Here is a 13459-nt window from a genome sequence, read left to right as displayed (position 1 = left end):
TCTGAAATGGTAAGTCATGTCCTTGTGGTTCGGATTGCCGTAAAACTGGAAGTTTCATGGCTATGATCACCATATCAACAGTCACGTAAAACTAAAAGCTTTCTTCTTAGCGTTTAATCTTTTATATTGAGAAAATAGAGACTTAATTTAAATAACGAAGATGTCTGGATATAATTAAATGGAATATTCAAAATTCGGCTGAAAAGGAATGTGAAAACTTGTTTTGGAAGTTTGAGAAGGAGCGACGGGAACGCTCCACGGCTAGACTGGCGGAGTACGCAGGCGCGGAGGGAAGCCAATCGATGTTACTGTAGCTAGTCCGGGATGCTGGCCGAGAGCTCCAGTGAGCCATGGACGACAGACGGTGCCCGGCGAGTCGTCGTCTTCTGGACCAACAACAGCAGCAGCAGCAGCAGCAGCAACAGCAACAGCCACCCGTGGTGCAGTTCGCTCCGGGTTGTGGGATCAATGCCCCGCGGCCTAGCAGGAGACGAGAGGAGGCGCGAGCCTTGCAGAACCTGCAGCGGCGAGTGGAGGCCAGTCGGCTGTTCAAGTCGAGCACGCCTCTGGGGGCGGCGCCTGAGCTAACGGCGGGACCTAGTACGTCTTCGTCCTCGGGGGCGGTGGCGACCATAGCACTTGACAACAGACCTCAGCTGCTGCAGCGGGTAGGTCAACAAAATACTCTGCGTTATATTGTGGTTTAACATGAATGAGCAGACTTCAACTGTTATAATGGTAAATCAACAGAACACACTGTGGTGTGTTGTGGTTAACACAATAGGTCTCAGCTGTTGTAGTGGGAACGTCAACAAAACACACGCGATATGCTGTGCTTTAAAACACAGATGGGCGCTTGTCAATAGAGTTGTTGTAGCAGAACACACTGCAACATGATCTGGTTTAACACTTAATAATACGTACAAGCGCTCGACAACAGACAATTGGAACGACAACAAAACACACTGGGACATGTTGTGGTTTTATCCTTAAGACGATTGAGCGTTCGACAACAGATCTTAGCTACTTCCGTGAGAACGTTAACAGGACACACTGTTCTATATTGTGGGTTAAGAGCTATTTGTCAATATGCATCAGTCGTTAAAAATAGTATCCCGGTTAATCAAATTTGGTTACGCTGTAGTTAACAAAAATGAGCAGATAACATGAAAGAGCGCCTAGAACAGTGGACCGCAGCTGTTCTAGTGGATGTAAGCTGTTATTTACAAGACGCAGTAGTATGACATTCACTCGGAAATAAATAGGATATTCAAAATTTCTGTTTATGAAAAGAGATTATATGACATAGGCTAACCTCTCGAAATATGTGAGATTCCTTTACTAGTCAGCGACGTTTTTATAATATCCGTGTACAAAAGCAGAAAGAAAATGTCAAAGATATCTCCCTAGATTTTATATCAAAGCTTGAATGTAACTTATAATTATTTACTACACGTTAAGACACATTCCCAGAGAGAGACAGAGTAATATAGGCCCTAACATTTGGAAACGAACTCATTTCATTGCAGCGTAATTTTTATTTGTTTTTGAAGATTGGAATTATTTATTACATTTTTGAAATCTGATAACCTATTTTATTAATGATTTGTATAATGTTTCTAGGTAAAGATTCGCATGATCTTTTTTGTGAGAAACTTTGTGCAGTATAGGCTTCCATAATATATTAATAGCTAAGCGGTGCGAAAATTGAGGAAGGCCGGGAAGTTATATTAATACAATAAACAAATACAGTCTGTATCACCACAAATTAAAATATTTTGTTATAATCGGTTTTCGAAAATTAAGTTCCATCACCAATAAAATGCTTGATATTTTCATATAAAATTTTAAAATATCCATATAAAATGAGTTGTTGAATAAAACAATACTGGCGACCAGTTCGATTTAGTCTGTGTAGAGAAAGAAAGAAAGAAAGAAAGAAAGAAAGAAAGAAAGAAAGAAAGAAAGAAAGAATTAATGATCCAAGTAACAAGGAATTACAATAACAAAGAACGTCCTTCTTTCTTTCTTTCTTTCTTTCTTTCTTTCTCAATTCTTCGCAGTCTAAACCGAACTGGTCACCAATGTTGCTTTATTCAACAATTTATTTTGTGTGAGTATTTTAAAGTTTTAAATGAAAATATCAAGCATTTTATTGATGATGGAATTTAGTTTACCAAAACCGATTATACCAAAATATTTTAATTTGAGCTGATACAGACTGTCATTTTATTTTACTGTATTGTGAATCATCAGCATCACTGTTTTAAATATGGTTTTGTCATTTTATGATGACTATGGATCGAGTTAAAGGGAATTTCTTTCAATATCCCACCCTGAATCCAGAGGAGGAACCTATATATATATATCACCCGACTGACATGATACAGCGTAGGCTTACTGAGTTCGAGGAGGAGGGTTCGAGGCATTGGTATTTGAAGATACTCAAATACGCCACTCACACGTCGGTCCATTTCCCAGTACGTAGAAGAACTACGGTAAAACATTCCCAGCACCTTGCTGTCTCCGAAAAAGAAAGTAGTGAGACGTAATACAATTTAATATTTTTATAATCTCGCAGACATACTTGTCTTCTGTTATTCGATGTGTATTTAAATCAAGAACTGGAGGAAGAATAGCAAAATGTAACAATGTCAGACTGGGAAGCTGCATGTTCTGACGGCCTGAGGTGCTGATAGTAGCTATTCTGAGCGTGGCATTTGTTTATGAGTTCTCAGCCCGGAGGCTGGTTGGATCCTCAACAGTTATAAATATTCTACACATCACTGGCTTACTAAGGAAATGAGGAGTGAGGTTACTTGCCTCACTGAGCTAGAGGTGTCCAGCCTATTGAAATTCGTATTGTACATCAACCGACCCTACAACAGCATTCACAAGAGGGATTGGCATTATTCGCATTCCTCAGACCTCGGTCACTTTCCTATTGTCAAAGTCTGGACAGACGGGTCAATGAAAGTAACAAGTTGTTCTAGCCAGAAATGGATTTGATGTGTTATCCCGGCAGGCTACTCTAACTTATGTTAGGTCTCGGGACAACCCTCAAAATCCCAGCCGGGCTGAGTGGCTCAGGCGGTTGAGGTACTGACCTTCTGACCCCAACCTGGCAGGCTCGATCCTGGCTCAGTCTGCTGGTATTCGAAGGTGCTAAAATATGCGTCAGCCTCGTATCGGTAAACTTACTGGCACGTAAAATAACTCCTGCGGGACTAAATTTCGGCACCTCGGCGTCTCCGAAAACCGTAAAAGTAGTTAGTGGGACGTAAAGCCTATAACATTATTATTATTATTATCATTATTATTATTATTATTATTATTATTATTATTATTATTATTCAAAATCCCAATTGCAAAATATACACAAGTATTCAATAAATATTTAAAGAATAACTCAGATGTTCAGAAGGCATTCAACACGTAGTACACTGGTTCAGTGACAGTGACTTCCGTAAAGTGAACACAATAAAAACACAATCAGCAGCAACATGGCCGGTTTCGTTACGTTTTAAGTCATTGCATGTGTGTGGCTTAAAATCTCGAGAAGAGAAATTGCGTGAGAAGGAAGAACTGAAATATGTCGTTCTTCTTTCAAGAACGTGAGATAGACTACTACGTAATATTTTGTTTGCCAAGGTGAGTAACTAAGCCCTAAGCTGTTCTAAGTGAGGATATAATTTCTCCATCGCATTTGCAACGGCTTGCTGTTTTAGAAATGCAGCATTTTTAAAAGACTGATCCATAGATGCGTGAATATTTGAATCTGAAAAACATTCAATCCAATCGCCGTTACAATTGTGTGGTAAAAAAAAAATAAATAAATAAATAAATAAATAAATAAATAAATAAATAAATAAATAAATAAATAAATAAATAAATAAATAAATAAATAAATAAATAAATAAAATAAATAATAACAGCCTCGTGGTGTAGGGCTAGAGTGTCTGCCTCTTAACCGGACGCCCTGAACTCGACTCTCGGCCAGTGTAAGTATTTTAATTGTAAACTGAGGGCTGGAACGAGGTTCACTCAGTCACGTGAGACCACCTAAGGAGCTGTCTGATATGACAAGCAGCGGACCCGGTCGTGAACGCCGATCAATACGGCTGAGAATGTTGTCATGCTGACCACGTAGCACTGAAGTCGGCAGACCATCTGGCTGGGTAGTAGTTGTATTGGCACGCCAAAGCGCTAATGGGTTGTTTCACCATAGATTTAATAATAATAATAATAATAATAATAATAATAATAATAATAATAATAATAATAACAAATGTTATTTGCTTTACGTCCCACTAACTACTTTTTACGGTTTTCGGAGACGCCGAGGTGCCGGAATTTAGTCCCGCAGGAGTTCTTTTACGTGACAGTAAATCTACCGACACCTGGCTGACGTATTTGAGCACCTTCAAATACCACCGGACTGAGCCAGGATCGAACCTGCCATGTTGGGGTCAGAAGGCCAGCACCTCAACCGTCTGAACCACTCAACCCGGCAATAATAATAATAATAATAATAATAATAATAATAATAATAATAATAATAATAATAATAATAATAATAATAATAATTTAAAAACACCGGCGAGTTGGCCGTGCGGTTAGGAGTGCGCAGCTGTGAGCTCGCATCCGGGAGATAGAGGGTTCGAACCCCTCTGTCGGCAGCCCTGAAGATGGTTTTCCGTGGTTTCCAATTTTTACACCAGGCAAATACTGGGGCTATACCGTAATTAAGGCCACGGCCGCTTCCTTCACATTCCTAGGCCTTTCCTGTTCCATCGTCGCCGTAAAACCTATCTGTGTCGGTGCGACGTAAAGCAACTAGCAAAATAATAATAATAATAATAATAATAATAATAATAATAATAATAATAATAATAATAATAATAATAATAATAATAATAATGTGGCTGAATTGTACAGTGCACTTCAGTATCTCTTCATTCGTGATTCAATCTGCCAATCTCACCTTCCCCGTCCTTTCGTAAGACCACATTTCAAAAGCTTCTATTCCCTTTATTGTCCGGCCCCACGGTGTAGGGGGTAACGCGTCCGCCTGTCACCCGGCGGCCCCGGGTTCGATTCCCGACCGGGTCAGGGGTTTTTAATTGCAATGATTAATATCCCTGGCCTGGGGACTGGGTATTTGTGACATCCTTAATGTTCCTTTCCTCACACACAACATTCCACACTACCGCCATTACAATTACACGCAGGTTCATACAATATGGTGCCAGTAGGGGCAAAAGATCCACATGGGTCGACGCCCCGAACAAACAGCTTTTAAAAAAAGTCCCTTTATTTCCGAGTTAGTTATTGTACATGGTTTTTTCATACTGTACCACGACCCAGAAAGAAAGCTGTTAAAAACTTTTTTCTAATTCCAGTATACATGTTCTTTCTTATGAATGGTCTTCCTTGCTTTTTAGATCATCCTTACTTCTGACAGTAACTATTCATCTACTCCCTTTAAGACTTCATAAGTATCCTAATCTAATATATCCCGCCTCATATGACTCCGTCATTTTGTTTCTTGGATTCGTTTATTTTATCTTGTACTCCTTCTCCAAGACTCTGTTCATACCAGTCAGCAATTTCTCCAGACCTTCTGCAGACTCAGATAAAATAACAATATCATCGGTAAATCTCAGAGTTTTTATTTCCTCTCCTTGGACTGTGATTCCCTTCCCAAATTCCTCTTTGGTTTCCTTTACCGCCTATATTTATATATAAACATCGACACCGAGAGGGGTCAAACTACATTACTGTCTCACTGCTTCTATTTTACAGCCCTCGATTCTTATCATTACAGACTGATTTTTGTACAGATTGTAGATAATCCTTCTTTCTCGGTATATGATCCCGATCACCTTCAGAATCCTAAATAACTTGGTCCAATCAACACTAATTCTAGATCTATGAATGCCATGTACTTTTTTTGTCGGTCATAATATTCGATTCTCTAAGATCACGCACACCGAGCTCGATAGCTGCAGTCGCTTAAGTGCGGTCAGTATCCAGTATTCGCGAAATAGTGGGTTGGAAACCCACTGTCGGCAGCCCTGAAGGTGGTATTCCGTGGTTTCCCATTTTCACACCAGGCAAATGCTGGGGTTGTACCATAATTAAGGCCACGGCCGCTTCCTTCCCACTCCTAGCCCTTTCCTATCCCATCGTCGTCATAAGACCTATCTGTGTCGGTGCGACGTAAAACTACTAACAAAAAAAAAATCTCCCTGCGGAGTCAATCATTATCCTGGGTAAGCTACTTTTCTCTACTACCTCACATAATCCCATTTTACTTTAGTTAGGCTTAGTGAGTATTTTGTTTTCTCACGCTCCCTAGCCTTGTCCTCTCTCTAGACGATACTCCCATTTTTCTTGACGTTAAAACTCTTCCTCCTTAAGTTAATGTCAAAGGGCTGATAATCTCCTGGAAGGTAACAATCATCACTGCCTTCAATTCCAGAATATTACAGTCATGTGAGTTCTCTTCGTTACTTTTATTTGATAGGCTGCTATTTCTCACACTAGCTATCCTGAGACAATACAGACCTTAACGAACCGAAATGATTCACACACTCGAAGTTCGCATTTCCTATATGACACTCAATCGTCGCGGAAACTGACTTGCAAAGACGTGCTCTGTTCAACTGGAAGGACGTGAGTTCGATTCCCCGCCAGGAAGTCGAGAAATTTAGATTCGAGACTTTCACTGCTAGAGAGGTGCTCGACTCTACAGTGATGGGTGGACAAAGATGGCGGCGCTTAGAGCTAACAATTCTATCTCAGTGCCGAGGTTACGGATAGTGGACGGCTGAATCTATCGTCTCATCTTACGACATAGACCATAAAGGCCCTTGGAGGAGGGAAAGATAAAATCTTCTAGTATCCGTAATCTTGGTAGCAAGTGGGACGGAGCAGTTTGCTCGATGCCTAGTCACCTTTGTCCGCAGAAATTAACCATATACTCACAACCCCATGGTTGATCCTCCTCTTGTTTTTTAATTACAAAACTTTCTGATGAGGAATCGAAGCCACATTCTTTCGTATTACCGGAGAAGGCCTCTATCGCCTAGTGAGAAACCCCCCCCCCCCCTTCCCAACGACATTGCCTTACTGTTAGAAATAACATTTTAATTTAGACCCTAATAACTGTAATTCAGACTTAACATACTTACTCCATGACGCCACAGCACTGATTTGCTACTCAGCTCGAAGCCTCTGACGCATGGTCAGCACGACGAATCTGTTCGGCTATTATTCTTGGCTTTCCAGACCAGGGCCACTATCTCACCATCAAATATCTACTCAATTGTACTCACCTAGGCAGAGTGGACCTTGGATCTGCTTTCAGATCAAGGAAAAATATTCCCATCCGAGTCGGGAAACGAACCCTATTCATAACCCACGGCTGATTCTGCTCCTTACCCAATTTAATTCACCATCTTCCATTTCATCTTCATTAGCACGATTCTCATTTGTTCTCTTGTCGGACAATCTGGATTTTGAGTGGATTTTGCAATGCAGAACGCGGAGAGGTTCTGTCAAAACTCTTACAAGGAATCATTCCGACATCTTGAAATTATGGAGGAAATCTTCCTTGACCTGAGATCAAAGTCGAAGTAAGTAGCTCAGTTGGTTGTTCCTTGACCTCTGTAACCACCATCGCACTTAAGCCCCGATGAGTCTGAATTTTGACAGCCCTATGGTCCAGGGGTAGCGAGCATGACTCATACCCGAAGCTCCTCAACTGAGGTTGGCATCGGGAAGGGCATCCGACCGTAAAAACATGTTATATAATTTCATCACTCCTCTGCCCGACCCCCTAATCAGGAAATAAGACTAAGGAGTAGACGTAAATGTCAGGTTACATAAAAACACGACTTTCTGCATGAAATCACGTGTAATGTACCACCACTTGCATTCTCATTCCTTTGACCGAGTGAGATATCGATAAAATTTATGTTCTTTGATGAGTTTCATGAACTGAACTAAAAGAAAATGTTTATTCAACGGCTTTATGATTAGCAACATAATATATGAACATTTTATTTCCTACGATGTAAGCCAATGTTGTAAACATGAAGGACGGTAATTACAATGCCACGTGTTACCTTCGTGGTCCTGGGGTACATATTGAAGCCCGAGTCCCAAATTCTGCGTTCAGTTCCTAGTTACGTCAGATACAGTTATTCGCAATCGGATATTTAAATACTGGTGTGGGGTTGGGACAGGATGCACTGAGCCTTGTGAGAGCAATTAAGTAGGCCCTTGTCTATCTTCGAGGTAGTTATCCATGGTCTTCCTCTTGTATCTGAGGTCATGCACGAATGTACTAACTTAAGATCACCTCCCTCCAAATCCTAGCCCAGCCTCTTGTTTTCCCCATCCCTTAAAGAAATAAACAAGCAAACCTTTCGTGCAACAGCTCATTACCTGCCAAGTCAGTTGGCCTGCAGATATTGGATTGCAACGTGGCCACTCTGTGGGTGGAGCGGTATCTCCTGTGTCGTAAGAGGCGACTAAAACGGGCGCCAAGGGCTCTTAACTTGGAAGCGTCGGTTGGTGACCACGACACCCTTAGCTGAGTCCTGGTATTGCTTCCACTTACTTGTGCCAGGCTACTCTGTTTCATCTATCCTATCCGACCTCCCTTAATCGCTCTTGTTCTTTTCCGACCCCGACGGTATTATGTACGGAGGCCTAAGGAGTCTTCGATTTTCAGGCCCTTCGTGGCTGTTAGCTTTCTGTAGCCGATACCTTCATTTTTCGAAGTGTCGGACCTCTGTTGATAGAGGATGGTTGGTCAGTTATACTTCCTATTAAAATAGTAATCACCACCACCTTGTAACGTGGTCAGCGTGACGACATCCTCAGCCATACTGATTGGCTTTCTTGACCAGTTCCGCTACCTCTCGTATTAGACAACTCTTCAGTTGGTCTCACGAGACTGACAAGTGTTACAGGGTGATGGATATCGTTCATACTTGGGGAAGTTGATCTACGTCAAAAATAAACAGATACGTTTCGGTAGTATTGTGCTATTGGCCCTTAATTGACAAGAAAATGGGCCTTTAAATTAAACAGCCTGCGTATCTGTTGGCAATTAGGGTGACTGTCTGTAGCACCGCTGATCTAGTTGTCAGCTTCCCTGACTTCCACGCAGGCGTCTCGTGTTCGAGGCGCGCTCGCCTCATTTTTCTTTTCTTCTCTCTTTTTCTTTTTCATTCCTCTTATATCTATTTCTTTTCCCTTTCCTCGTGAACTTATCGTTAATAATAATGTTATTAGCTTACGTCCTACTAACTACTTTTGCAGTTTTCGGACACAGGTGCCGGAATATAGTCCCGCAGGAGTTCTTTTACGTGCCAGTAAATCTACTGACACGAGGCTGACGTATTTGAGCACCTTCAAATACCATCGGAGTGAGCCAGCATCGAACCTGCCAAGTTGGGGTCAGAAGGCCAGCGCCTCAACCGTCTGAGCCACTCAGCCCGGCAGGACTTATCGTTAGGAAATGTGCAGATTAAATACAAAGTGTATCATAAACACAACCTGATTGTAAATCATAGACTGTTTCACTTTGTCTTCATCTCTTATCAAAACTGCAGCAGTGGTTAAAAAATTCCAGAAAAAAATAAAGATTTGTCAAGCTACTGGAGGTAAAACAGGACGATAGTACACGAGTTTTGGTACAGTTTACATTTAATCTGGACATTTTTTAGTCGCTTAATGATTTAAGAATCTATGAAAAACAGGTCTGATAAGGGTCCACCTGTCAATACAAATCAATTTACACAATCAATAACTTTCATCATTCGTCAAATGGTCAAGTACATTAATACATTCCTTAGTCTACACGGAAGAGGAAAAAGAGAGATTAAAAAATGAAATGGCGTATGGCTTTTAGTGCCGGAAGTGTCCGAGGACAAGTTCGGCACGCCAGATGCAGGTTTTTGATTTGACTCCCGTAGGCGACCTGCGCGTCGTGATGAGGATGAAATGTTGATGAATACGACACATACAGCCAACCCCCGTGCCAGCGAAATTAACCAATTAAGGTTAAAATTCCCGACCCTGCCGGAATCGAACCCGGGACCCCTGTGACCAAAAGCCAGCACGCTAACCATTTAGCCAAGGAGCCGGACTGAGAGATTAAAGAAACAAGAGAAAAGAAAACATGAAGTGAGAATGAAACGCTGGCTGGCCTTAAACCAGAGAAACCTGCACGGAAGTCATGGGCGCAGGTTGCTACAGCAGCAGTGCTAAATGTACTCACATATAAATTGCCAACACATACACAGATACAGTACGTAGTTCGACCTCCGTAAGTATGAACGAAATCGGTGATCCCAAGGCTATGGGTTCCGCTTGTGAGTGAATCCTATTCCTACTGGCCGGGAATCGAGCCCGAGGACTCCATGTAGGAGGCAGGCACGATACCCCTAACTACAGATCTCCAAAATAACTCCGATTAATTTAGCTAAGATGACTGCCTTATCGAAGAACGAACTCTCCCACTCTTCCTTCAGCTTACAGTATGTTGTTCTCGACTGTGCTCGTGGAATATCGTGGTCAAAGTGCGCGCGCTCATAGGAAATTGGGGACTAGGGCTGGGAAGGGAAATACCGGGGACTAAATTCTCTTGAAAGTGAAATAAGAGTGAGAATTCACATAGAAAGAAGACTGTCCTTTCCACGACATTGTGAGAAAAAATATCTTTACGGTGATAGTTTTTTTTTTTTTTTTTTGCTAGTTGCTTTACGCCGCACCGACACAGGTAGGTCTTATGGCGACGATGGGACGGGGAAGGGCTAGAAAAGGGAAGGAAGCGGCCGTGGCCTTAATTAAGGTACAGCCCCAGCATTTGCCTGGTGTGAAAATGGGAAACCACGGAAAACCATTTTCAGGGCTGCCGACAGTGGGGTTCGAACCTACTATCTCCCGAATACTGGATACTGGCCCCACCTAAGCGACTGCAGCTATCGAGCTCGGTGGTGGTGGTAGTATTACCATAACAAGTATAATGTGGCATTTGTTTGGTTTATAATTCAGTGTTAGGTTGTGGTGAATATTCATAAGTAATTGCTTTAGGCATGGTCTCTAACATTTGCCATTTTTAATATACATTGCCTATTTGTTTAAATATCACGATTTCACACGGTAAATGTCACGGTACCTTAAAGACGTGTACAGAATACACTGAAGGCCAATGTCCGAGGCACATAATGACTCTAAACCCAGACCAGGTTCGATATTTGGCCAATAGGAGACATTTGTCGTGTCGGTCAGTTTAACAACAACTGTAAGGTCGGTGGTGTATAGATAGCACATCTAAGACTGAGGTAAACATGGCAAGAAAACTCATTTCTGCTACTGATCGTATTCGAATTGAGACATTGATAGAAGATGGATGGCGACAAGTGGATGTCGCCACTCGTGTTGAAGTGAGGCAGAGTGATGTTTCCGGAGAATGGGAAAAAGTGAATGAGACAGAAACGGTTGCTGGTCGACAACGGACGGTACGCTCGCGGGGAAGATCGGTACATTCGATGTTGCTTTCCGGGCCACTGGAATGAATGTGTCAGATCAGACAGTGCAAAATCGGCTGCACGATTGAGCACTGATATCAAGGAGGGGTGTGCCAAAAGCTTTTCTTAAACCACACCATAGGGCAGCTCGTGTGAGGTGGACAACAACTCATGGCCCATGGAACCAGAAACAGTGGAATCTTGCGTACTTTACTGATGAATAGGGCGCGGATGTTTATGCAGTAATAGGTTAGAATGCAAACTTACTGAAGCGAGTAATAAGTAGTCTACCCGCACGACGGTAATGCTATGAGATTTGCATAAACACTAACAAAATTATTTAGTAGGAAATGTCGACTAGCCCGCTCTAACGTAATGTAGTGGGAGTAACATAAGCTCTAGGGAGTTCTAATGGGCCAAAGCCCTAATGTTTATGCAAACCTCATATCATTACCGTCGTGCGGGTAGACTCTACTTATTACTCGTTTCAGTAAGTTTGCATTCTAACCTATTAACTTACTGCATAAACATCCGGGCCCTACGAGGTAGCCATAAAGCTTGCGTCCATATAACATGAGCCTTGGAGTTTGGAGACGATCTGGTGAGAGATGGAACGAGCCCTTCATCCCTAAGCATCATCAGGAGCAAAGGGGTTCCGGCATGTCTTGGGGTGGGATCATGTATGGTCGACCTACACCTTTAATTACTAACCAGAGTAACATGCCTGGTCTGGTGTACAGAGACAACATTCCCCAACTTGTCGATTTGCTACCACTGTGGGTGATAATATTCGTGCCCATCGACCTGGAGTGGTCAGTCAGTTCCTTGCGACACAAGGCATGTTGTGGCCGGCACATTTCGCTGACGCGAACTGCATTGAACATGCATGCATAGCACGAACTGAAGAGAAAAATTGCCCACCATCCTAATCCTCCTGCTAACATTCATCAACTGACTGAAGTTGCTATCCAAGAATAGGATAATCTGCTCCGAAACAAGTTGGATTCTCTCGTGTTGAGTATGCCTCGTTTTGTTCAAACATGCCTCAGAGCGCGAGGTTATTCTGATCTGTCACACAATGAACGATAATTTTTTGCTTAAAATCCCACATTACCAACTTTGTGCTTTTATTGCGGATCTTTTCGCTTTTTCATAGTTGACTGCATGTCGTTTCCTATCTGCGTATATACAGACAGCGAAGTGCACTAAATCAGAATATGCAAAACTTTTTGAGCATTCTGTTATGTACTGTACATACACATTTCTAGCAAACTTTTGAACGGATAGTATTACAGTATCCATCAACAATTTAGTGTTCAGTGGATTTACAATAGACGCTAAACACAGATATAAGTATTTCAAAGTTATTTCAAGGGTATAGGAGCATAACATTTGTGAATTTTAACGATGGCAAGACTAGATATTCCATGGCAAATCCGTATCATTCTGGAGCCGTACTAAATTTGTAGTTATTTACATGAAAAATTGGTAGCGTACCCTGTGAAGGGAAATTCTGCACTCTAAACAAATGTATTCTGGACATCAAATAGTAAATTTATGTTTTGAGTTTTCCGGTAATTTTCAATACTGACTCTAGGGTCATTATAAGAAAAGACTGACATAGCAAGAAAATTAACCACATTTTTTTTTTTTAGATTTTTGAGTTAACAAGTAAGGTGTACTTTTTCGGAGTTTAATTTTATGAGTTTCTTCTGCATTTGTATTTTTCTTCAAAGTTTTGCTGTCACGTACCGTAATTGAAGATGTTCTTACTAAAATAAGGGTCAATAAACAAAAACAATATTAAGGAAACCGTGTTTAATTTAGTAGCAATTGTCTTGGGTCTAACACTCACCATGACACCAAAAACGTTATAGAAATATGTGATACCAATTAAGGGTTAAACTACC

At 41.6% G+C, this 13459-nt stretch overlaps 1 protein-coding gene across 1 annotated transcript in view; it reads left to right on the top strand.

The window, feature by feature from the left end:
* The first annotated feature begins 350 nt into the window (after nt 1-350).
* LOC136858256 (uncharacterized) overlaps nt 351-13459 on the top strand; it is a 259558-nt gene continuing 246449 nt past the window's right edge. The window contains exon 1 of the mRNA XM_067137658.2: nt 351-668. Coding sequence (XP_066993759.2) covers nt 351-668 — 318 coding nt within the window. The remainder of the gene's footprint in view (nt 669-13459) is intronic.

Source organism: Anabrus simplex, chromosome 1, assembly GCF_040414725.1.
Source record: "Anabrus simplex isolate iqAnaSimp1 chromosome 1, ASM4041472v1, whole genome shotgun sequence".
Lineage (NCBI taxonomy): Eukaryota > Metazoa > Arthropoda > Insecta > Orthoptera > Tettigoniidae > Anabrus > Anabrus simplex.
Note: the sequence above shows the minus strand (reverse complement) of the source record. Positions and strands in the feature narration are given on the sequence as shown.